The sequence below is a fragment of the Pongo abelii genome, chromosome 9 (assembly GCF_028885655.2).
Source record: "Pongo abelii isolate AG06213 chromosome 9, NHGRI_mPonAbe1-v2.0_pri, whole genome shotgun sequence".
Lineage (NCBI taxonomy): Eukaryota > Metazoa > Chordata > Mammalia > Primates > Hominidae > Pongo > Pongo abelii.
The window spans coordinates 90,999,635-91,026,620 of record NC_071994.2 but is presented as its reverse complement, the minus strand read 5'-3'; the positions used below and the strand labels follow the sequence as shown (position 1 = coordinate 91,026,620).

Sequence of the window (26,986 nt, the reverse complement as noted above, 5' to 3'; positions counted from 1 at the left end):
GTTTGGGCCTCCCTCTTGTAATCTTAGCCTACTTGCCCTCCCATCATATAGCCTCAACCGTAGGCAGACTGGATCTTGACCACATACTGCCCACTTTAACCTGCCTATGCTCTGTTTACTCCATCTAGAATGCCAAAGTCCACTCCTTCTGCAGGGTCAAATTTAAATTATACTTTATGAACAGACCTTTTCCTAGTACAGCAAAACAGAAGTAACAATATTTTCCATTTTATATCATTAAACTTTCACCTTTATTGTACTGGATCTTTATAAAAAGGGAATCTCTATTATAGCCAGTTAAGTCAGTGGTCCCTTCAAAGTCATGGAGTAACTGAAAATATGACAGAGATCATTGACTAGAAGAATTTTAGGATATTTTATTGGCATAGTCCAGTGTTGTGCTGGAACCAGCTCATCTAGGCAATTGTAAGAGAAATGTTAAATTTTTAAGAGTCTGTTGTTAAACACAGCCATTATTAAAAATTAAATTCTATAAACAATAATTAAACTATAAAAAATAAAAGTTAAATATCAGACAATTCTAATTAAACATAATTCCTTTTAATGTATTTTACAGTTTTCTATTCTCTTTAGGCTATTTTCAGCTCTACTGTCTATGTGGTCAACATAATATATATGAGTGTGTTGTTCCCCTCCCCGTGTTCATGTGTTTTCATCATTCAGCTCCCACTTATAAGTGAGAACATGCGGTGTTTGGTTTTCTGTTTCCCAGTTCATTTGCTAAGGATAATGGCTTCCAGCTCAGTCCATGTCCCTGCAAAGGACATGGTCTCATTCATTTTTATAGCTGCATAATATTCCATGGTGTATATGTACCATTTTTTTTTAATCTGGTCTATCATTGATGGACATTTGGGTTGATTCCATGTCTTTACTATTGTGAATAGTGCTGCAATTAACATACACATGCTTGTATATTTATAATAGAATGATTTATATTCCTTTGGGTATATACTCAGTAATGGGATTGCAGGGTCAAATGACATTTCTGACTCTAGACCTTTGAGGAATTGCCATACTATCTTCCACAATGGTTGAAATAATTTACATTCCCACCAACAGTGTAAATGTGTTCCCATTTCTCCACAACCTCGCCAGCATCTGTTATTTCTTTACTTTTTAAAAATCACCATCTGACTGGCATGAATTGGTGTCTCATTGTGGTTTTGATTTGCATTTCTCTAATGATCAGTGATGTTGAGCTTTTTTTCATATATTTGTTGGCTGCATAAATATCTTCTTTTGAGAAGTGTCTGTTCATGGCCTTTGCCCACTTTTTAATAGGGTTGTTTTTTTCTTGTAAATTTATTTAAGTTTCATGTAGACTCTGGATATTAGATCGTTGTCAGATGGATAGATTGTAAACATTTTTCCCTATTCTGTAGATGATCGGTTTGCTCTGATGATAATTAGGAAGAGCATCAGGAAAAATAGCTAATGCATGCTAGGCTTAATACCTAGGTGATGAGTTGATAGGTGCAGCAAATACCCATGGCACAGGTTTACCTATGTAACAAACCTGCACATCCTGCACATGTGTCCCAGAGCTTAACAAAAATGAAAAAATAAAATCTTCCCTATAGATACAATATCAATACTACACAGTCCTTGTCACACTAGTCACCATATAGTAAAAAGACAAACATTAAATTTTATAATTAGAGTAACGCAACTAGAGGCACCATAGAAATATGCATAGTGGATATATCTATTGACATTTATTCTATTTGAATTTAAAACAATTTTTAAGTGTTTGTTATTCATTTACTCTGCATGTTAACATAAATAATGTTTTATGAAAATAACTATATTTCCCCAAAAAACAATAAAGTTTACTAAGTGAAATAAACTAGTTACAAAAAGAAAAAAATATATATAACAAAATAATGTAGGGAGCAGGTCTAAAAATCCACTCTCTAAGGTTTCTCAGCATACATATAATTTTGTAATTGAGGAGACAAATTTACACAAAAAAGGTAAGTCATTTCCCAAAAACCATGTAAGTGATAAATCAAACAAATAGATTTTCAATCACTGTGTCCTCACTCTATCGAGGGCACTTGTGACTAAGCTGTGCTGTCCTTGATAATATATCTTATCTTAGCCCAGCTTAGTGCTTTTATATCACAATGAATGCAGAGTAGCTTCAATAACAGAAGCTGCTATACACAATGATTCATAGTGGATGCTCAGTAATTTACTTATGAAAAATTGCTGCTGATTTTCTAAAATTTATTTATTCAGCAAATACTTAGGTTGCCTAGGCTCTAGAGATAAAGGGGGTAATTAACCCCTTTGTTCAACTATCTCAGTCTTTTATGGAGTAAGACAAATACGTAGTTACAATAAAACATAAACAATATCCTATGACATTGGAGGGGAGTTAAGCAATGAGAGCACAGTGGAAGATATCTGTTTAGAACTGTGGGCCAGGTGTGGTGGCTCATGCCTGTAATCCCAGCACTCACTCTGGGAGGCTGAGGCTTCCCAAAGCCTCCTGGGATTGCTTGAGCCCAGGAGTTCAAGACCAGCCTGGGCAACATGGAGAAATTTAGTCTCTACAAAAAAAATACAAAAATTATCCGGGTGTGGTAGTGTGTGCCTGTAGTCCCAGCTAAGGGAGGCTGAGGTGGGAGGATCACTTGAGCCTGGAAAGTTGAGGCTGCAGTGAGCCATGATTGTACCACTGCACTCCAGCCTTGGTGACAGGAGTGAAACCTTGTCTCAGAAAAAGCAACAACCACAACAACAATAAAAACTTAATTTAGAGAATTCTGTCACTTTCAGCAGACTCTTGAAGGATGGGTAGGAATTAGCTAAACAGAAGGGTATTCCAGGAATAAGAGAGATTGTGTGAAATTTAGAGATGGAAAAAAGCCTAGTGTATTTGATCTATGTATCCTTTGTTATGGCTGGAGCATGTGCTGTGCCTCAGGAAAAGGCAGGCAGTGAGACTGGAGAGAAGAGTCAAGCAGCAGATCATGAAAAGTTTGGATGCCATTAAATATCCTAAGAAGTTTGAATTCTACCCTGAAATGTATAGGATCTAAATTTCTTTGCATGCCTAAAGTGGTACTGTCTAACAGAAATGTGATGTTAGCTATATTTGTAATTTTAAGAAAAAGTAAAAATAAATGATATTAAATTTAATAATACATTTTATTTAACCCAGTATATCCAAACTTCTATCATTTTAACATGTAATCCACATATTAATGGGATATTTTGCATTCTTTCTTTTATACTAAGTCTTTGAAATCTATTTTGTGTTTCACACTGATTGAAGATCTCAGTGTGGCAAGTGGCTATTAAACTGGACAGCACAAGTCTAAATTACATAGGAAAGTCACCAAGGCTGTAATGCCTGAGTACAGCATAGTTACCCACTATTAAATGAAGCTCAAAATTTGGCAACAATGACAGAACAGCCATTACACTACATTTTAATTCTTTCTTCTCATTTCTGAATCCAAAGTGAGTTCCTCCTCTCAGTACTGTGTTTAGACACCAAGCCCTTCCAAAGGGAATCTGGCTACAACAGAATCCAGACAGCACAGATCTAAACTGGAGAAGGTGGTGGCAGGCCAGGGAGCTGCTGTCAAAGAAGCGACTTTTTTTCAGCAAAAGCTGTCAAGCATGAAAAGTTTTGGCTATGCTGTAGAGTATTTCCTGCCTTCAGCTGGTGATGGGAGAATTTCTGCATTGTCATTAGATCCAGTTAGAATCAAGGATCATTGGTGACTAGTGAGCTAAAACAGGCGAAATAAATAACTCACCAATCCACCCGACCCATTGACACACAGCTCCATATAGAGTTTTGTCCTTTCTGTGGAAACGGAATTACTTTTAATGAGACAAGCGCCGAAGGCTTCAGCTGTGAATTTGACAGCTTACAAAGAAAGCAGAAAGAAGTTGAATTCTGGAAGCTTAGAGTGGGAATCTGGGTCATAGCTTCTGTCCTAAGTTTTTATTTTCCTCTAGGAAGAATAGCCAGAGGAAAAAAATGAGGAAGACTCCAATATTTTTAAGAAGATTAAAAAAGTGATTTTTTTCATTATGCAAATCTCAAACCATTTTAAAAAATAATAAAAGCTTGGAATATTACAAAAAAATTAACACCAAAATCACTGGTTTTTGTCATTTTCTATGGTCCCTCTGAAGTTTCTCCCTCTTCAGCAATGATGTAGTTAAGTAACTAATACAAGATAATATGGTACGTCTATTTTCAAGAACCCCCCTCTTATTTTACAGGACTTTGTCCATAGAAAAGCTATGATTAAGCATTGTGTATTTTGTAGAAAGGCTCTGAGATTTAAACACCATCTATCAGCAACATGAGGACTGAATCATTTAGTGCTAAATCACATACATCTATAATCTTTTGGAAATTAAGCAAAATACTTATATATTAAATAATATGCTGAGACAAATTCAATTCAGTAGCATTTGGAATTAGTTTCAAATGAAACATTTAGTAGCAGGCCTTTGGAAGAACCACAGGACTAAATTGAACAATTTTTACCCAGTGTCTTAAGAGTAACAGTATATGGAAGGCAAAGAGCATGGGCTTTGAAATTTGACAGAATGAGGGTTGAAATTTCAGCTTTTCTACTTACTAGCTGTCAATTATTTGGCAAATTCTTTCAGCATCAACACCTTATTTAGAAATGTGGGAAATAATAGCAACTTCATTAGGTTGGTTGATTTTAATAATAACACATTTGGAGTGAATAGTGCAATAATTTGTTCATATTATTATTAACCTTTTACCAAATAATTTTACAGGATCTAGATAAATGTTGAGGATGGTGATGACGATGATTATAAAAAAAATCCTGTATTCAGTGCTTACTCTGTTCCATGCTCTGGGCTAAGTACTTTACCTAAAATAACCCCTTCTTAATATGAGCAAACAAAACTTCTTGAATTTCCAGATTCTCTTCTAATCGCCACCATACTCTTAGCTCTTGTTCACTGCCAAGTGTCTCAAAAAAGTTGTATAAATATATTGTCTTCACTTTTTTTACTCCCATTCACACAAGCCTACTCCTATGTATCTTCTACTATGTTGCCAGAATTAGTGTTTTTTTTCACTACACATCTTACTTTAGTTTTCAACAGAGTAAATGTTTTTTAAAAAAAAGAATGTAAAAACAGTTTCTTTTCCTGATTTCCATAAGAATATATTACCTTGGTTTCTCTTCTTCATTGTCTTTGTGAGCTATTCCTTCTCAGTTAATGCACACATATTTGAATTCTTTAGGGTATAACTCAGAGCTCTCTTTCCTTCACTTCCTACAGTTTTATCTATTATTGTTGCTATCCATACTCTGAGGACTCCCAAATAGTTCCAACTCAGAATGTTCTTATTTAATTTCCTACTTGGCATTTCTACTTGGCTATTTCACAGAAATTTAAAAATTTCTTTCCAAATTTGGTTTTCTTTCAATTTTGTTTGTATCAGTTCATTCAACCCAATTATATGAACTAGAGTTGCTGGAGGGAGTAGATACATGTTGAGAATCAACTTTTGATTCCAGGGCTCAGGAATTTACCAAACCAAATATGACACTCAAACTTGTTGTCCTCAACATGTATGGCAGTTAAAACTGTCACGTATTCTTCTTTAAATAATCTGATTTCCTATTTTCTACCATATCTAAATTTATTTTGTCAACATGTACCTTTGCGCTTAAGATCAAACTTCTTTCTCTAACTCCATACTTGATAGCCAGAAGAAAATTTCACCAACTCAGCATACCACTCAGCAAACCACTTGGCATTTACTTTTACGGCAATATTCAGTAGCCCTGGTTAGTATTACTTTAAATAATGTTTTATACATATAGTTTAAAATCCCTGAGTGGGGCTATGCATAGTTATAAACTTATAACTTATCTACGTTTATTACATAATTATACTAGCAATTTGTTTTCTGCTTAATTTACTGTTGAAGAGTTCATCAAATGTTACTACATAATCCATTCCTAGAGTAATAACTAAAGCAAATTTTCTAAATGAGATCCTTCTGGTACTTCCAATAATAAACAGCTAGGATGAGATTCAATAATGCTGTGCCTTATGCTTAATGCTGTGGTATATGGGTCGTGTTACAGAAAGACTCCAGGGCAGGATGAGAAATAATTGGGCCATTGTTCAAAACTTGGAAAACTGTTTGTTAGCAAAGTTTTCATATCCATGACATTTATAATTCAGGTACCTTGATGAAGGTGCATGATAGTGATAACTTTTTATTCCAGTCCTTTGGCTTTAAAACTTTCACATTAATCATATGTCCAGGTTCCTAAACACCTAAATCTCAATTATATAGGAATTTTTGGGAATATTTCTTGCATCATTTAACTTCCTTCTTTATTTGCATAAAAATATGTATATACAATGTTGTGAAGATAGAAATATTTGCGTTAAAGAACACTGTCTAGTAACAGGAGATAAATATAAACAAATGAGTGTAATACAGAGTTTAGAATTCTACATCCATTGCACATATGGCTGTAGTGGGAAAAATGGCATCAAACAAAAGAACCTCTTTATGAAACTATTAATAAAATAAGAGGTGCTTCACTGTCAAGCTTTTCCCGCTCCTGGCCATTTTGGTTAATCACTAGTTTAAGCCACAACCCTGTCAATATGGGCAGTTTGGGCTAAGATCTCTTGATGAACCAACACTTCTAATTCACATTAAAGGACACGAAGTGGAGACTGGACACTGCTTATATGTATATTTAGGGGATGATATCATGCCAGACTAATGTCACAACTCACATGATAAATGACTGAGTTTTACTTCACTAGTAGTTGTCAGTAAAATGAACTGTGTTTACAGTAAGCAACAGGATATTAGTAGTTAAAGCCACTTGAAATATACTTTAAAATAATTGTTTATATTGGGAATCTTAATTTCCTTGTGAGGAAAAGATAATTTGGACCAACTAAGATGGAAAATAAAGTTCTATAGTAGAAGGTTAAACTTATTCCTTTTCTTTGCAAAGATTTAGTATTTCCTGAAGTGAATACTTTCTGAAAAAGCATTTTCCACATTCTTTTAGCATCTGCTTGGTGTTCTGCTTAGAAAAATGTATTTACTCTTCCAAAATTTTTTTTCCCTATTTTTCTGTACTTTTCTGTACAAGAAATATGTAAGTACCTACCATGTGTTGATATGTAGTTAAATAAAGCATTAACTACCCTCTATGGGCTCACAGTTTTGAAAAGAAGGATATGTAAATACATCCAAAATATAATGAATATATGCAATATGCAACATATATAATATAGAATATCTATTTTAATTTAAGCCTAATTTATTATAATACTTAGTACCTTAACTCATTTCCTGACTCTGAGGCATTTTAGAAATCCCATGATAAAACACATTATTTAAAGTGAGTTATATTTCCTAAGAAAAAAATTCAACATCATGGTTTATATTTTTAACCAAGTTTTCAGCATCAAATAAATAATGAGTATAATCAGCCTTGTTATAAAGGTGAAGGATCCACAATTATAAACTTTTTTAGCAATTACAAATTACAGAGATTATACAAATACTGTAATTAAATAATGGCACTATGGAGAAGATGTAGTCTTCATCCTAAAGGAATCTAGGGAATTGAACTTGTACAACATGGAAAAAGGTATTCCATGTAGAAAGAACAGCATTAGTAAAAATAAATAAATGAGAATATGTGGGGTGTCTATGATACATATGAAAGAGAATAGTAAAAGGTACACAACAAAAAATAGTGGTTGGTAGGGTTTGGAAAAATGAAAAATAAGAGATGATAGAGAAAATAGTATACAAGCTTCTATGCAGTGAATCAGGGTCTGATTTATGGAAAGGGAAGTAAAGATACTATGAAAAAAAGAAAAGTATCAAAGAAAACAAAATTACTTATCTTTTCTATGATTATAATAGTTTGATTTTGATTCTAATGATAGTTTTCCCTAACACACGAAATTAATAAATTTAAACAATATATTTAATGGCTATTTTGCCAGAAAAATGAATATCTCACTAGGTATACCTTGTCTATGCTGTTTTACTTTATTATCTTTATCTTAAAGTGGCCACTGTAACACAGTTGTTAATGATATTGAACTTGTACCATCTGAAATAGCATTTACCTATGATTACAAATGACTTACTAAAGTATGATTCCGTGCCTTTTAACATACAGTTCAAATAAAAAATGTTTCCTAGGTTAGCAGAAAGTTTTTTATTTTATAATTTAATTTAATTTAATTTAATTTAATTTTATATCCAGGGTGTTCATGTGCAGGTTTGTTACATGGGTATATTGCCTTTTGTTGGATTTGAGGCTTGTAGTGTACCCATCACCCAGATGTGAACATTGTACCCAATAAATAATTTTTCAACCCTTACTCCCTTCCTACCCTCTTCCCTTTTGGGATCCCCAGTCTCTGTTACAGAAGAAAGTTTTAAAGTTACTCTTTAACAAATCCTGTTTCCAATGTGTGCTTTGTAGGGTCAATGTAGGTAGATACTTCCAGATCCCAGCTAATGCAATTCAGGTCAAATAGTATTAGTGAAAGCACTAGCTTTAAACAGTATTTGAGGTTGAATTATTAAAATCTGTTATGATCTGAGGAAAAAACTGGAGTCCTCAGGGTAAATATTTTGATTATTGTGCAAGTCTGTTCATGTTTTAAGTGAAATATTTTATAATAGCTTATTAGAGTGATGCCCCCTAGACACAATGTGGCAATCCTGATTGCTGGCCACATTGTTGGGCAATTATTTTAATCTGGAAATAGACATTGATTATTTTGTACTGCTCATTCAATAATTTATTTCTTTATTAAACATGTGTTATCTAACAGGTCTCATTAGCGGTACAAAAGTGAATAATATACTGTTGTTGCAAATGGCAGAAATTTTTCTTTTTAAACCCATTTTTTAGGGTTTTTAGGCTGACTAGTATTTCACTGTGTATATATATACACCACATTTTTTAATTCATTTATCTGTTGATGGATATAACTTGGCTTTTGTAAATAATGCTGCCATGAACGTGGTAGTTCACTTAAAATTAGCTGGAAAGGTAGCCAGAAGTAGAGGTGTTATATCATATGATAATTCTATTTTTAGTTTTGTTGAGGAACTTCCATGAAGCTTTCTATTAATGGGTGTACTAATTTACATTTCCACCAAGAGTAGCATATAAAGAACTTCTGTGAGTTTTATCCCTAAAACAGGATAAAATGATAAAGCAAAGCAAAGACAATTAATTTTAAAATTATCTGCATCAACTCTCTCCTTTCAATGACTTTTAAGTATGCTAGTTTATTTTTGTCATTAAATGTATATTTTCATATTTTTAAAAATCAAATAATACAGTAGGGCTTAAAGTGAAAAAAAAGTGTTTTAGTTTTTCATCCTTTCATTTTCACCTCCATATCTCTAATATGAATATGTCTTTTTTAAAAATAACTACTTTTAAATGACTATAGACATTATCTCTTACCTTGTACATCTTCTTATTCCTTCTTTTAATATAATTCTCTCACTACATTAGCTGCCTCCTGATTATTTTAGGATCAAATACTTCCCTTAATCACATATATTTTATTTTCTGTATATCTTGACTTCCAAATTGGGAGTGGGTGATTTTAATGGCCTTCCTCTTCCCAACAACTTCCCCTGCATCTACCTCTCAGCCTTCATCATCTTTCTCTTTAATTGTCATTGTAAAAGTTGCTAACAAATATATTTTATTGCATGATGAGTTTTTCCATTTGTCTATAGGTGGATTCTTAAGGTTGAAAATCAATGATTGACATTTGCATCATTATACTTGTAAGTAGTGTGAGCTACGAGTGAAGACATTGGGCTATGATTACATTTTCTCCACATAATTCCAAGTTGTAAACCCTCTGCTACCTAAAGAAGAACGTTCTATGGATTCTGTCTTACTTCTATTCATTGTTTAAAATGAAGTCACATGTTAGTTTCATATTTTATACCACACCTTTCTTTCTCAGTTACTTGTTTCCCTCTATTGGAAAAAGTAATAGTTGCTTCCTTAGCTTTTTCCTCATTCTACATATTACTTGAAATGTGTTCTATTCTTATTTGAGAAGCCTGTAGACTTTTTTTTTGGTTGCACATTTTTCATTATTTTAAAATGTATAATTATAGAATACAGTGTTTCTATCAACTACCAGAAAGTCTCAACGCTTCAGTCTTTTCCATTTTATTGGAAGACATATTCTCTTTGTCTCCCAGCTTACAAAGGATTTCTTTTGTTAAATCAAAATTATATTCTGTAAAATTTTTATGTCACACATGTATTAAAACTGTTTCTTATTTAAATGTTTAAAGTAAACTTTCTATCTTAGAGCAGTTTTTGATTCACTGCAAAATAGAGTGAAAATTTTACATATACCCCCTGCCTTTTTTAATTTTAAAGAGTACAGCTTGGGATTTGCTCTGGGAAAATAATAATTTATTCTGCTAGTGTAAGCTTATTTTTTTAGCCTAGTGTACAGTAATAGTGCCATTTGCTCCACTGTTTGTTTTGGATGCTCCAGTAAAGAGTAGCTAAACTCTGTCTAGAATATTCTTTATAATTTCAGTAGGTTCAATTAATTGGGTTCAGGTGACCTACCAGATAGTTTGCATACATTAAATATAATATTAAAATATCTGAATATTAAGCAGTGTTACTTTAGAAAGCTCAGATTAAAAAGACTATATAAACTGAAGTTGAACTCAGGTTTCTCTAATAACAAAGTTCTTTCCACTATTTCAAGCTGCTTCTCTACAACATATTGTATAAACAAAAACAGTGTTAAAGCTGTTAGGAACAAAGTGCTAAATAATCTGAATTTGTTAGGTGTCTTTTCTTGTTTAACAGTGAATGTATTGAGAATAAAAGTAAATAAATGATGTGAAATTCTCAATAAATTCACATCACAATCACTATACCTAATTTCAAATTATTTATGCAGCTGCCTCTGCATTAAATCAAAACATGAAATGCAAGACAGTCTGTTGAAAAACAGAGTTAGCTAAAAATAAATCAAAGAATAATAGATTACTCACATTAGTGTAAAACTGGTAGTAATTTAGGCCCATTGGCACATTTTTCAGAAAGTGCCCTTTAAACTTTGTTAATTGCAAAATAACTAGATTGCCCACCTGCCATCATGACAGAGGCTTCTTGTTGCTTTTAATTCTGGAGAAGGAGGGAAAAGATGCAGCTGGCTCACCAGTACTTTTGGCTGAGACTCAAGCTGACCTGCTCTGCTCTGCCCTTTGCAGTTTGTTCATGGAGATAAAACTTCACTAAAATCCACCCTCAAAGTTAACAGATTTCATTTGCAGCAAGGTACCTGTGGTATGGTAGCACCCATATCAGGACAGGAATCAGAGATATATGTTCAAACTAAGATCCTGACACCTACTATCTGTATTTGAACTTCAATTTTATCAGCCAAGGGGAGATAACATTAACCTTTATCACAGAGTTGTTGTAAGGAGCAGTGAGCTAACATATATAAACTGACTTTCCCAAAATCAAATTGTTGTGGAGTTATATTTATTGCAGTTATAGACATATAGTGAACCCTATGCAACTGAATGCCCACAGTGCTCCTTATTAATTTGATATCTACTCTTCCTGATGAGATTCCAGTTCCTAGGTCAAGTTGATTTTTAGGTCAGTCGCATCCTTATATGTTCTACAGCTTGGTTATCTTGTAATAGCCTCTTGTATTCTTCAAAGCAATCCCCCTCATATATCTAATATTTTGAAAATTCAGAATATGAGCCCTGTATAAAATATAGAGCCTTAAAATGTTCCAAAAATATCTAAAATTGGAGGATTGTCACTCTGAAATGGGAAAGAGAAATGCAGGTGTAATTAGAATTCTGAGACTCCGAAGAGTCAGCCTTAGACAAGTAGAGGAAGCAGAACCTATGCTATTAGATCTGTGAATGGAGTTCAGCCCTCCACTTACTGCTAGTGTAACTCCAGGTAAATGTGGACCTAACTGCTCTATCTGTTTTCTGATCTATGTATGGAATGGAGCTCATAATATCTACATTGATATTTTATTGTGAGTGCTAAATTAGATCACATATATAAAGGTCCTTGTGTCCTGGCATATAGCTGACTGTCAATATTAATCCCCCTTTTTCATTAATTTTAAAAGAGTAACATTAGTTCTTAGTCCTCAAATTTTGCAAAAGACTTTGAACTTTTTATCCTTATCAATAACTTCCCCATGGTTGTATAGGATAAAACTGTAAATGTTTTTCATAAGTTTACACATTCATCTGTGACAAGACTAAATCTTAAGCAAGGATCTCAGTTTTTCAATTAAGACCAAACCATAAATTCTCATGATTATAAGTATATAATATACTGAATATAATATATAGTATAATACTTTATAAAATATTTATATGGCAACATCTATACTATATAAACTACATATATTACTTATATGTACTATATCTTTAAATACAAAAATCTCAGTGGGATGAAATTGTCATCAATGAGAAGTAAAGGGAAGTGAGATAGAATGCAAAAAAAAAGCAGATAAATATTTCCATCAACTCATATTTAGAATAAGAGCTATTTTGAGTCCTAAAAGGATGATGAATTGCTTACACTTTTTATATTATTCTCTCCATCACAGTGAAAATATAAATGATCAATGCGTATATAATGTGGTTCAATTGTAATTTGCCCAAAATAAGCAATTCAGCAAAAGAGCAAAAACCGAAATTCAGGTCTTCAGGTTGCAAGTCCCATACCAATGACTTTCATGCTCCTAACACCTGCATTCTAATTATACCCAATTAATGCAACACTCTCATTTCATTATCCCTCTGCTTATCTATGTTTTCACACAGGCAACTATGGAGAAAGTGGGATGGAAGCCTTCAAAGATATGTCAGCGAAGGAAGGGATTTGCATCGCCCACTCTTACAAAATATACAGTAATGCAGGGGAGCAGAGCTTTGATAAGCTGCTGAAGAAGCTCACAAGTCACTTGCCCAAGGCCCGGGTGGTGGCCTGCTTCTGTGAGGGCATGACGGTGAGAGGTCTGCTGATGGCCATGAGGCGCCTGGGTCTAGCGGGAGAATTTCTGCTTCTGGGCAGGTGAGTGATAATAAGAAAATTTACATGGAGTTAATACCAGGAATTTGGCAGCACCGAAGGATAGCTTTTAGTGTACAATAAAAAATTCTTTCAAAGCTTAATCTGTGCAGTGGAAATAGAGCTTAAATTTCATAACGCACCTGTGCCTGGAGAAAATCATGGAAAATAAGTAGATCCTCCATGTGCTGATTAATAGTAACAGGAATCAACAAATGAAGATGATGCATCTTTAAGTCCTAAAAACCATGACTGTAAGGTAATGAAATGGATTTTTATATCCTTGAGTAATTCACTTGGAAAGTAAACATGACTCAAACTCACAGTTGCTTTTAAAACTGATTTTGAGAATGACTACATGAGCTTGGTTTATAATGTAGAATCATAGAATTTTGGATTTGCTTTCAGAGCACATTTTTAAAGCATTAGAAAATTGGCTTGTTATTTTATATCACAAAAATGTAGGTGCCTGGTGACCTACATTGCTTCTAGACAAGATACTAAAATACTAGCTTCTACAGAGATTGACTTTAATTATCTGGATAATTCACTTGATTGACACAACTCAGCACATTCCCTGTTGTTGTGGCTGAATCAGTGTATTAGTCAAATTCTCCAGAGAAATAAAACCAAAAGTATATACATATATAATAAAAAATATGTATATATGTGTCCTGCACACATATATATGTATGTATAAATTTTTTTTGAGTGTGTGTATATATACATATGTGTATATATATATACACATATGTGTGTATATATATATACATATATGAGATTTACTACAAGGAATTGGTTCATGTGATTAAAGACCGAAGAGAGCCAATGTGTAGTTTCAATCCAAGTCCAAAGGTCTTAGAACCATGAGAGTTGATAATATTAAGTTGCAGTCTGAAAGTTGGTAGGCTTGCAATTCAAGATGAGCCAATGTTTCAGTCCAAGTCTGAAGGCTGAAAAAGACCAATGTCTATCTCATGCTATCAGGCAAAAAACATTACCTCTTAGCCTTTTAATACTATTCAGGTCTTCAGTTGATTGTTTGAAGTCCATCCATATTAGAGAGAGCAATCTGCTTTACTCAGTCTACTGCTTCAAATGTTAATCTCATCCAGAACACTCTCACAGACACAGGCAGAATAATGTCTGTTAAAATGTCTGGGCACTCATAGCCCAGGCACTAGACACATAAAATTAACTATCATAATTAGTAAGACAACACCGTAGTTTTGAATTTGTGAATGAGGTGCACTTCTGAGATGGTAACACTGGAAGTCATAAGTGGTAGGGAAGCTGCTTCATTGCATACCTTTAAAACATTGTGTACCATATATCTTTTTATTAACATGTAGCCAATGTAAAGAACAGCAAAAACCTTAGAAACCACTGCATCTTTCTCAGGATTTCTGCCCCAAATAGAGAGCCAAGTCACTTGTTATTAACTTTTGATGGCTTATTAAGGGAAATGTACTCCCTTCATTTTCCAAATGCTTAACTGACCGTCTGTGATCAGACTTAGCTCCAGCTGGGATACATTTTATGACAGCCATTTTATGTACCCAATTCTTTTCTGTCCGATCTGATGGCAATAGATTGATGGGGCTATTTTGGTATGAGGCCACACATCCTTCAATAAAAATGATATTGAGTGAGATTCCTTTTTTATCAATGTCATACATTTTGTCAAAATCATCGCTAGTTGGCAGGAATGATGCACCAGTTAGTTTCATACAACCCACGAACATGCCAACTGCCAATATTCTTATACTGTATTCTGAAGTGCAGTGTTACCACTGCAGTAAAAAGAACAGAAAAGAAAAAAAATCTGGCTTTAAGTAGTTCTGTTTTTCTGATAGGGAATAAAGAATTCACGATTCGTATCTGCTCCATTTGCCAGCATTAATAAGAAAAATCAGCAGCATTTGTTTTCAGTCATATGGTGTATTTGCCAAAAAGCAAATGTTCTTTGATCCCATGTACACCAAGTAAAGAGATTTGCTTTTACAATATTTGCCATTTTCCATGTATGATTTTATTTCCAGAAGCACTGCAAAATTTTATATTTTGTGTATTTTAAAATTAATTTTGTATATGATAAACATAGAGTTCTTTCCATATCGTTTAATTCATGGAATACTAAATTTATAGCCTTTAGTTAGATTTTTTTATCCCCCCATTAACTGGCTATTTAGTAATTCGACATTTACTTGAACATCAGTTTATTTCATTTTTGAGCAGTTTTGTTAGATCTTCCTTACTCCAAATTTTAAAACTGTTTCCCTGTAGTTTCTGCCTTTTGGCCCATGTTTTTTTATTTTTCTTTAAAAGTAACATGTGATGCTCTTTCAAATATTTGGGAACAACAGTGTGGTCCTCAGTACTCTCCAACTTCTCTTTGAAATATCCCAACTTCTTCCAACTATCTTAGTGAGATGGCACTGTGGGCGTTAATAAAACCACTTATCAGAACCATTTATAGGACCATTTATCAAATACTTTGTGCCAATTACTGTGCTAAGCACTTTACATGTATTGTTTCATTTAATCATTATTTGACAAATGTTGAGTGTTTACCATATGTAAAAGTGCTATGAAACTTACAGATAAGTTAGATAGAAGGTCATATAAGTGTTATGAAAAAACCCATATCTAAGAACAACCTAAATATTAAGTACTATTCTATTTTATACACAGGAGTTCTAAGTAAGACTCATTAAATATTGATGTGTGAAATGGAACAGAAAAGCAAAAGTTAATAGTTTGTAAGAAAAAGTTTACATTTACTAACTCTAATTTTACAAATGAGGAAACTGATACCTCCAAAATCTGGATGACACAATTAGCCAACTACCATAACTTATAATCCAGTATACTTTTCTACTAACTTGTCTTCTGTAGAGTAGAAACAGAGGGAAAGTTATTATTTGATAGCAAACCCTAGGTTCTACATAGAACCTGAGTTTATTTTTAAAAAATTTTAGATAATTCAAATTTTTAATTTTAATTAGTATTTTATATCAATGCTACCTCTTGAAAATTTTTATTTAGTTCACCCTATAACTTCTTTCAGTATTCTAGTGTTATTTTATTTACAAATATTCTGCAAATCTCTCTTTTTGCTCCTTCTCTTCCCCAATTCAACTTGAATGAATGGCTTTAGGAACTAGAAGTCAAAGCTATGTGGAAAAAAAAAAGGCTATATTTAGAGCCTACTAGAAGGTCCACATTTAATAGCTGTAGTTACTTATAAATATCTCCAACTGCCTTAGGTCAACCATGTTTAATAGGTCGTTCAACTTGAGTGCTTGGCAGGACTAAGACAACTCTGCTGCTGAGACAACTGCATCCATCAACACATCTCACCATCTGCGCTGCACATCAATAGAATGTTAGAATGATACACACCTGGCCACTAGGTCTTTCCATTTGAGCTGTGGGTAATCTGCTGTCTCATTGCCAATAAAAATATCCTGTTCAGGTCCCTGAAATAGTCTTGCTAAACACTTTGGCTCTGACAGCAGGCTGAGATCAATAATCTGAACAGTAATGGCATTTCTTAAGGGGCTTATTTTCTAGAATGAACACACTGTCTTAGTTCTAGATCTGGGAAAGAATTACTTGAAATACATTATTTAAAAGTTAGAAATTTAAATAAGACTTGGAAACAACTAGTTTTTAGCACATTAACTACTGAAAGATAGTTTTATTTGATCTATAATTAACTTTATTTGAATAATTTGAGAATATTATTTAATACGATGATTATTACAAAGCCACAAAAAGGAAATGTACTTAAATTTCAAAAGTACTTGAGGGTTATAAGTAGCATTTCTTAGTGAGAGGTCAATCTACGTCAATATTTTTCAAAATGGAAATGATAAGAACTTACTGTAAGAAATATCCTTGCCAATGAAATTACAGTTTTTCTAGTCAAACTATGATAGTGGCTATTCCCCAGAGGTAGATATTATTCTTTATCTTTACATGTAGCAAGAATGTCTATTCCAAATTAAGTCATTTTCAAGCAAGTATACAGGCATTCCTTGGAGAAAATGTGCGTTTGATTTCAGACCACCACAATAAAACAGTATCACAATAAAAATCACACAAATGTTTTGTTTTCCCAATTCGTATAAAAAGTGGGCCGGGCGCGGTGGTTCACACTTGTAATCCCAGCACTTTGGGAGGCAGAGGCGGGCGGATCACGAGGTCAGGAGATCAAGACCATCCTGGCTAACACGGTGAAACCCCATCTCTACTAAAAATATAAAAAATTAGCCGGGCGTGGCGACGTGCGCCTGTAGTCCCAGCTACTCCGGAGGCTGAGGCAGGAGAATGGCGTGAACCCGGGAGGCGGAGGTTGCAGTGAGCCGAGATTGCTCCACTGCGCTCCAGCCTGGGCGACAGAGCGAGACTCTGTCTCAAAAAAAAAAAAAAAAAAAAAAAAAAAAGTTATGTTTATACTATACTGTAGCCTAATAAGTGCACAATAGAATTATGTCTAAAAATATATAAATCTTAATTCATATATACCTTATTGCTAAAAAAAAACAAACAAAAAAAACAAGTGATCATCTGAGCCTTCAGTGGGTTAGATTCTTTTTGCTAGTTGAGGGTCTTGCCTCAATGTTGATGGCTGCTGACTGATTAGGGTGGCAATTGCTGAAGGTGGCACTGACTGTGGCAATTTCTTAAAATAAGACAACAATGTAGTTTGCCACATCAAATGAGTCTTCCTTTCACAAAAGGAAGTGGTATTTATCTGTAGCGTGAAATGTTTGATGGCATTTTACCCGCGTTAGAACTGCTCTTAAAATTGGAGTCAGTCCTTTCAAATTCTATCACTGCTTCATCTGCTGTTTAGGTAATATTCTAAATTATTTGTTGTCATTTCAACAATGCTGATAGCAACTTCACCAGATAATATTCTGCTTCAAGAAACCGCTTTCTTTGCTGATCTATAAGAAGCAATTACTCATCCATTTAAGATTTATCATGAGATTGTAGGAGTTCAGTCCCATCTTTAAACTCACTTTCCAATTCTAATTCTCCTGCTCTTTTCACTACATCTTCAGTTACTTCCTTGACTGGAAGTATTGGAACACTTCAAAGTCATCCATGAGGGTTGGAATCACTTCTTCCAAACTCCTGTTGTTGATATTTTGACCTTCTCTCATGACTCGTGGATGTTCTTAATGACACCTAGAATGGTGAATCCTTTCCAGAAGGTTTCCAACTTACTTTGCCCATATGCATCTGAGGGATTACCATCTATGACAGTTATGGCTTTATGAAATGTATTTTAGAAATAATAAGACATGAAAGTCAAAATTACTTGTTGATTCATAGGCTGCAGAATGGATATTGTGTTAGCAGGCATGTAAACAACATTAAACTCCATGTATGTCTCCATCAGACCTCTTGGCTGGCCGGGCACATTGTCAATTATTAGCAGTAGTATTTTGAAAGGATTTTTGTGTATATGTATATATGTGTGAGTAGTAAGTCTAAAAAGTAGACTTAAAATATTCAGTAAACCATGCTGTAAAGAGATGTGTTTTCACCCAGGCTTTGTTTTTTCATTTTTAGAACACAGTAATACATGTAACATAATTCATAAGTTTCCTAGTCTTCTCAGAATGGAAATGATTATTGTCTTCCTCTTCAAGTCACCAGTTTTATTATCTCCTCATAGAAGAGTTAGCCTGTCCTTTGACAATCTGAAGCAAGGCCTTGACTTCTCCTCTCTAGCTGAGAAAGCGTTAGATGGCATCTTCTTCCAAAAAAAGGCTGTTTTGTCTACATTGAAAATATGTTGTTGAAGCTTCTGTATGAGTCTGCACTTGCTGCTTCACCCAGCACTTTGATGTTATAGAGACAGTTTCCTTCCTTCAACCTCATGAAATAACCTCTGCTAGCTTTACACATCTTCTGTAACTTCCTCCCCTCTCTCAGCCTTTATAGGATTAAAGAGAGTTAAGTTTTTGCTCTTGATTAGAATTTTGGTTTACAAGAATGTTGTGGCTGACTTGATCTTCTATCAAGACCATGAAAACTTTCTCCATATCAGCAATAAGGCTGTTTCTCTTTCTTATCATTTCTGTATATTCACAACTTGCCTGTTTTTTTGCAACAGGCCTAATTTTTGGCCTATATTTGCTTCCACCATACCTTCCTCATTAAGTATAATCATTTCTAGCTTTTGATTTAAAGTGAGAGACTTACAATTCTTCCTTTCACTTGTGCATTTAGCCATTGTAGGGCTATTAATTAGCCTAATTTTAATACTGTTGTGTCTCTAGGGATAGGGAGGCCTGAGGAGAGGGAGAGAGACAGAAGTACAGCCAGTGTGTGGGACAATCAGAACATAACACCCTCATTACTGTCTTATATGGGCACAGTTTGTGATGCCCCAAACCAATTACAACAGTAGCATGTTCCTAACACAAAGAAATAATAAGTGTCTGCGGTGATGGATATGTTTATTACCCTGATTTGATCCTTATATATTGTATACATTTATGGAAATATCACACTGTATGCCATAAATGTGTACAATTATCATGTAAATTGAAATAATAATATAAGCAAAAAAGATCACTGGTTACAGAGCACCATAACAAATGTAATAATAATGAAAAAGTTTGAAATATTATGAGAATTAACAAAATTACACAAAATGAGACCATGCCATTGGAAAAATAGTGCCAACAGATGTGTAGGACAGAGTTGCCACAAACCTTCAATTTGTAAAAAATGTAATATCTGTAGAGTTACAATAAAATCAAGTGCAATAAAAAGGCATGTCCATAATTTTCTTCTACTGGGCCATTCAGTGTCATTAATTTGTAATGTGGGATAAAAGTTAACAATAGGAATGATAGTACCTTTACTGAGGTCATTGGGAAATGTCAGATATGAAGTAAAGAGCAGATCATGAGTTCAGTTTTGGATAAGTGGAGTTCAGGTACATTTCAAAGATAAAAGTAGTCTACTAGGTAGGAGAATATGTAAGTTGAGAGCTCAGAAGAGATATATAGGCTGTAAATAGAACTGAGAGAATCATCAGGATAATATCAAATCAAGGATGCGTTTGTTAAAATTAAGAGAGGAATTCTAAGAAATTGTCTTTGAGGGACCTCAGCATTTAGGTTGAAAAAAAAAAGATGAACTCTAAATCGGAGAGAGGAACAGGCAAATCCAGAGATGCAGACAGGAAACCAAGAATGTGTGTCATCCAAGTCAATGGAAGAGAATGTTTACAGGCAAGACCACCAGTGTCAACTGAATTTAGGAGATCAAGTGAAAATAACACTGAAATGGCCATGTGGATTTATTGAGGTGGAGAGAACTGGCAATTTAACAAGACATGGCTGAATAGAGTAATAAAAGCAGATTAACAATGAAGTAGCTAAGAAGTGAGTAGAAGATTAGAAAATGAACCCATGACATATAAGCCAGTATTTTGGGAAGTTGAACTAATAAGGAATGAAGAATGAAATCTACAGTTCACCCTTGAACAACATGAGTTTGAACTGTGCAGGTCTCCATTTACATATTTTTTTTCAGTTGATAGGCTGAAATTTAATTTTGAGATTTGCAATAATTTGGACAAACTCACAGACAAACCATGTTGCCTAGGAATATTTTTTTAAAAATAAGAAAATATGTGTCATAAATGAATATAATATTTACATATACTATTTTATCATTTACTACCATAAAATCTACACCAATCTATTATAAAAAGTTAAAATGTATCAAAACTTTTGTGCACAGTTGTGAGCCATTCCTGATTAAGAGAAAAAAAGATTTACTATTAAATCATAATTACATAAAATTAACTGTAGTACATGTTGTACTACTGTAGTAATTTCAAAGCCACCTCCTATTGATATTGCAATGATCTCAAGTATTGTGAATATCTGCTTAAATCACAGTTTGAGGATAATCATCTCCCTGTGAACTGTTCATTTTACCACTAAATCACACATCACAGTGAAAAGTGATTGTTCCTGGTTATTGCACATTTTTTATCATGTCTCCTGCAATACTGTGAACCTTAAATAACACCATGGGAACAAAAGTGTCAGTAGTGATGCTGAAACTGCTCCCAAGAAGAAGAGAAAAGTCATGATATTACAAGAAAAAGTTGAGTTGCTTAATATGTACTGTGGATTCAGGTCTGTAGCTGCAGATGCCCTTCATTTCAAGATAAACAAATCCAGCATAAGGAAAGAGTAACATAACGAAAGAAAAGGAAACATATGGAGCCATCCCTGTGGCTGCACCAGCAGATGTGAAAACCTTGCTTTTCCGGGGAAATACCTTTTTATGTAATTTTGAAAATGCAGCTTTTATGTAGGTGTAGGATTAGGCATAAGAAAGGCGTACATATAGAGTCTAATATTATTCAAGAAAAAGCAAAGTCATTAAAGGATGACTTACTCAAAAGGAAGGTGAAGGATCTAAAGCTGGAGGATTTAGTGTTAGCAAAGGATGGTTTGATAATTTTACAAAGAAATTTGGCTTAAAAATTGTCAAGATAATGAGAAAAACAACTTCTGTTGCCCAAGAAGCAGCAGACAAGTTCCAAGACACCATTAAGAAAACCACTGAGGAGAAGGAATATTTGCTGGAACAGGTTTTTAATGTGTGTCAAAGTGCTCTATTCTGTACAGAAAAATACCACAAAGAACGTTTATTAGTAAAGAAGAGAAGTGAGCACTAGGATTTAAGGCAGGAAGGAGTAAGCTAACCTTCCTGTTTTGTGACAATACAGTCAGGTTTATTATGATCATGACTTTTCTTATCTACACAGTTGCTAATCTCCTAGCATTGAAGGGAAAAGATAAACATCAGCTCCCAGTCATTTGGTTGTATAAGAAGAAGACCTGGACATTTAGAGCTATTTTCCTTGATTGTTTCCATCAGCACTTTGTCCCTGAAATCATGAAGTACCTGGCTAGGAAGGACTGCCTTATAAAGTTCCTTTGCTATTGAGCAATGCCCCTTACTGCCCAGAACCTCATGAGTTCAACATGGAAAGTATCTACTTGCTTCCAGACACAAAGTCTCTAATTCAGCCTCTAGATTAGGGGTCATAAGGACCATAAAGGCTCATTACACACAGTACTCTATGGAAAGGATCGTCAACGGTTTGAAGAGGATCCAAATAGAGACAACATCATGAAAGTCTGGAAAAATTATACCACTGAAGATACAATTGTTGTTATGGAAAAAGCCCTGAAAGCCATCAAGCCTGATACAATAAATTCCTGCTGAAGAAAACTGTTTCCAGATCTTGTGTATCACTTCACAATATTTATGATAGAGCCAATCAAGGAAATCATGGGATCATGGGTATGAAAAAAAAAAGGTGGGGGTGAAGGGTTTCAGAATATGGATCTTGGAGAAATTCAAGAGCTAACAGACATCACACTACAAGAATTAACAGAAGATGACTTTGATGGAGATGAGTGCTTTTGGACCAGTGCCAGATGAGGAGGAAGACGATGTTGAAGAAGTAGTGACAGAAAGCAAATTGACATTAGATAATCTGGCAGGAGGGTTTCAGTTATTCAAGACTGCTTTTGACTTCTTCTATGACACGATCCTTTCTATGATATAGGGACTGAAATTAAAGCTAACAGTGGAAGAAGGATTGGTACTGTATAGAAACATTTTTAGAGAAATGAAAAAGAAAAAAAAGGCAAAAATGCATTTCCTTAAATGTGTTAAGTTAAACTAAGTGTGCCTGCCTCTCCTGCCTCCCCTTCCACCTCATCTGCCTCTTCCACCACTGCCACCCCTGAAACAGCAAGACCAACCCCTTCCCTTCCTCTTCCCCATCAGCCTACAGTATGAAGACAATTAGGATGAAAACCTTTATGATGATCCACATCTACTTAATGAATAGTAAATATATTTTTTTCTTCCCTATGATTTTCTTGATAACATTTCTTCCTCTTGCTTACTTTATTATAAGAATACGGTATATAATGCATACAACATACAAAAATATGTGTTAATCAACTGATTATGTTATTTGTAAGGATTTGGGTCAACAGTAGGCCATTAGTAGTTAAGATTTAGGAGAGTCAAAAGTTATGTATAGATATTTGACTGTGTAACATGATGTTGCCTGTAACTCCTGCTTTGTTCAAGGGTCAACTGTATATTTTAAGGGAAAATGAGGTAAAGAGAGATTTTTTAACATTAACATTTTATTTCTCTCCAAAGATGTAATGTATAATCATGTAAAATAATTTAAGTGGTGAACAAAATGTATAGTGAAAGGCACTTGTATTTCTGTGTCGACTCATGGTATTATTAAATCATTTGCACTTTGATAATATTATGAATGAAAATGGCATCATAATGTTTTAATTTGTAGTTTTAAAATTATGAGTAAGATAGTAAATATTATCTTATGTCAATATTTCCTAAAAGCTACCTATCCATGTACTAAGATAGTAAATATTATCTTATGTCAATATTTCCTAAAAGCTACCTATCCATGTACTAAAACCATTTTTTTGTTTATTTTTCCTTATTGATTTCTAAAAACTTTATAAATTAAGGAAGGTAGCTCATTGGAATATGTTGAAAATATTTTTACTCTTGTCATTTAATGTGGGCTTTATGATCTTCAGACAATGCCAAGCTTTATAATTTTTAGATTTTTAAAATTTTATGATATGTAGTATCTGTATCTTACATGCAAAGGTCAGTTGTTTATTTAATTGGTTAATTTTGGTATCCAGGTAGGATAGGTGATTTAATTAATGAAAAGAGGGTTATGAATAGTATAAAATGCATAGAAATGTGGGAAGGGGTGGCATTTAAAGTCTAGGTGGAGGAAACCAACTGAGAAGATGTACTACAGAACTAGAACAGAAATTTAAAAATGTGTTGGGGCAGATATAACTTAAAAGTTTAGAAACAGAAAAATCACTTGATGGCCTTTCTTCCTAAATTTGGAGGCAAGCGAAGGAAGTTTGTGTGTGGGTGTGTGTGTGTAGCATAAGGGGTGTGGCAGTGGGTTGAGAAACAGTCAGTGGAGATTGGAAACCAGGAAACCTATACTGCTAATAAGTGGTTTCATTTATTATTTTTGAAAGATATTACTCCATCTGTTATAAACAATGAGGAGAGAAAGCTTTCGTTAAACTATAATGCAAGATATTTTTAAAGTAACACCAAATTTAACATTTGTAACTGTAGAGTCACATAAAGTATTATATTAATTTCTCACTGTTAGGGATTTAAACGTTCATTAAACAATAGCCCTTTTCTTAAATTAAATACCAGCAAGAAGTCATGGAGTTAGTATATATTAGCTAAATGAAAACCAAATCTTTGATCTGTGACCAAATATTCTTCTGCATCCCCACAGTCACAGACAGGGCTGCACAATCACAGGACTTGCTTGCTTTAATAGATAGCTTTCAGAAGGACAACAGAAAAACTCTTAGGTTCAGAGAACAGACTGCTCCATAAAAAGAAGAGATGGAGTCATACACACTTAACCCCTTCTCCAGTTTCACCAGACAGGTGAGTCACTATCCCCAGAAGGGATAGTAGGAAGATGGTGGAATGAAGCTGTGTATTTTCCTTCCATGCTTTCCTCTCCTGGAGCATAAAAGTTCCCCTCAAACACCCCTATTAAAATGTAAAGAATTAGATATTTCTTTTATTTCTCACAAGTCCCTTCGGAAGTGAGTAATATTAACCTAACTTTATAGATGAAGAATCTGAAACTCAGAGACATTACTTATTTTTTTTTATTTTTTATTTTTCTTGGGATGGAGTCTTGCTCTGTCACCCAGGCGGGAGTGCAGTGGCGCGATCTCAGCTCACTGCAAGCTCCACCTCCTGGGTTTATGACATTCTCCTGCCTCAGCCTCCCAAGTAGCTGGGACTACAGGCGCCTGCCACACGCCTGGCTAATTTTTTTGTATTTTTAGTAGAAACGGGGTTTCACCGTATTAGCCAGGATGGTCTCGATCTCCTGACCTCGTGATCTGCCCACCTCTGCCTCCCAAAGTGCTGGGATTACAGGCGTGAGCCACCGCGCCCGGCCGATGTTACTTATGTCTTTAAAGGCAACTCTGCTTGCTAGATGTAAGCTGAAATGTAAATAATACCAGTTGCCGTGGGAGGTGCTGTAGGTCTGACAACTGAAAATGAACGGGGGCTTTTGATGTTATTGGATGAAGAAGTATTCCTGTGTCCAGGATGAAACCAACCCAGGACTTTGAAGCCCTCTTCTAATACTAGAGCTTGTGCTTTAAAGTAATCTGCATCTCAAAGTGCGCTGGTGGCTTTGAGATTGATTGCACTGAGAACATTTGTTTACATAAATATTTAAAACATTTTGATAATAATCACTTTTTATAGAGTGATCTTTATTTAGTAAGCACTGTTCCAAGTGGTTGATCTTCATGTATTAATTTATTGACTTTTTATAGGAATTTTATTTGTAAGCTATTATTATTAACTTCATTTTATAGCTGAAGAAACTGAGACAAAGAGAGACAACTAATTTGCTCAAGGTCCCACAGGCAGTAAATGGCAGTGAGGATATTAGAAGGTAACCTGTATCCTAAACCATTCTGGAAAACCATCTCTGGATCTTTGATAATCCTCAATTTCAGTAATAAATTTTGTTCTTATAGTATAAGATAATATGTTTTTCTCTATTTTCAAGATAGATAATTTAAACAAAGGAAAATGTAGAATTAAAGGTGATTCTGAAAATGTTTCTTTTTTAAAAAAAAAATAAGATTAACAAACTAGGAGTAATTACCCTTTCTGTAATCAAGAAAATTTAATAATTAGATGGACTATTCAAACTGCACTTCCATTTTCCCAGGAAACTAAACTTTTTGATGAAACTTTAGTTTTTAGTAAACACAGAAAAGTTTGAAGTTGCTTTATAAGTGTGTGTAAACATCTACAGAGAAACAAAGGCAAACTGAATATTATTCTGAGCTGAATTCCGGTCAAAAACATTTGCTCTTTATTGTTTTCTAGATTTGTTTTTTGTTTGTTTGTTTGTTTGTTTTTGAGACAGAATCTCACTCACTCTATCACCCAAGCTGGAATGCAGTGGCGGTATGTCAAGTCACTGCAGTCTCTGTCTCCTGGGTTCAAGCGATTCTCCATCCTTAGCCTCTCAAGTAGCTGTGATTACAGGCATGCACTACCATGCTCAGCTAATTTTTGTATATTTTTTATTAGAGACGAGGTTTTGCCATCTTGGCCAGGTTAGTCTCAAACTCCTGACTTCCAGCGACCTCAGCTTCCCAAAGTGCTGAGATTACAGGCATGAGCCATCGCGCCTGGCCTGTTTTCTAGAAGATTGACATGATTTGGTGGAATTAACAGAAGATGTGAACTATCATACATATATATACATACACACACACATTTATACACACATATACATATGTATATTTCTATTAGTTGACAGGCACTGTGATAAATCATACTAAAAACAGTGACTGAGTAACTGAGGCCCATCAGCTGAATTCTATTTTTGTAGGATAGTTTCATTGGAACATAGTCGCATTCATTGACATAATGTCTATGGCTGCTTTGGGGCTATAATTGCAGAATTGAACAGTTTTAATAGAAATCATATGTCCCATAGAGCCTTAAATATTTACTATCTGACCCTTTACAGGAGAGGTTTGCTACCTGATCCAGAGTTTTTTCATCTGTGAAGATGAATATGCCTACTTACATAGCAGTATTAAGTTTTCAATATTACTCAAAAGTAGTCATGGTTTGCACATAAACTCCAC

At 34.3% G+C, this 26,986-nt stretch overlaps 1 protein-coding gene across 5 annotated transcripts in view; it reads left to right on the top strand.

Annotated features, from left to right (window-relative positions):
• The window catches only part of GRM5 (glutamate metabotropic receptor 5), a 664,926-nt gene that overhangs the window by 282,139 nt on the left and 355,801 nt on the right, over positions 1-26,986 (top strand). For all 5 annotated transcript variants that reach the window (XM_063711323.1, XM_063711322.1, XM_024255290.3 and 2 more), the window contains one exon: positions 12,929-13,178. In XM_063711323.1, the coding sequence (XP_063567393.1) occupies positions 12,929-13,178 (250 nt within the window). The remainder of the gene's footprint in view (positions 1-12,928; positions 13,179-26,986) is intronic.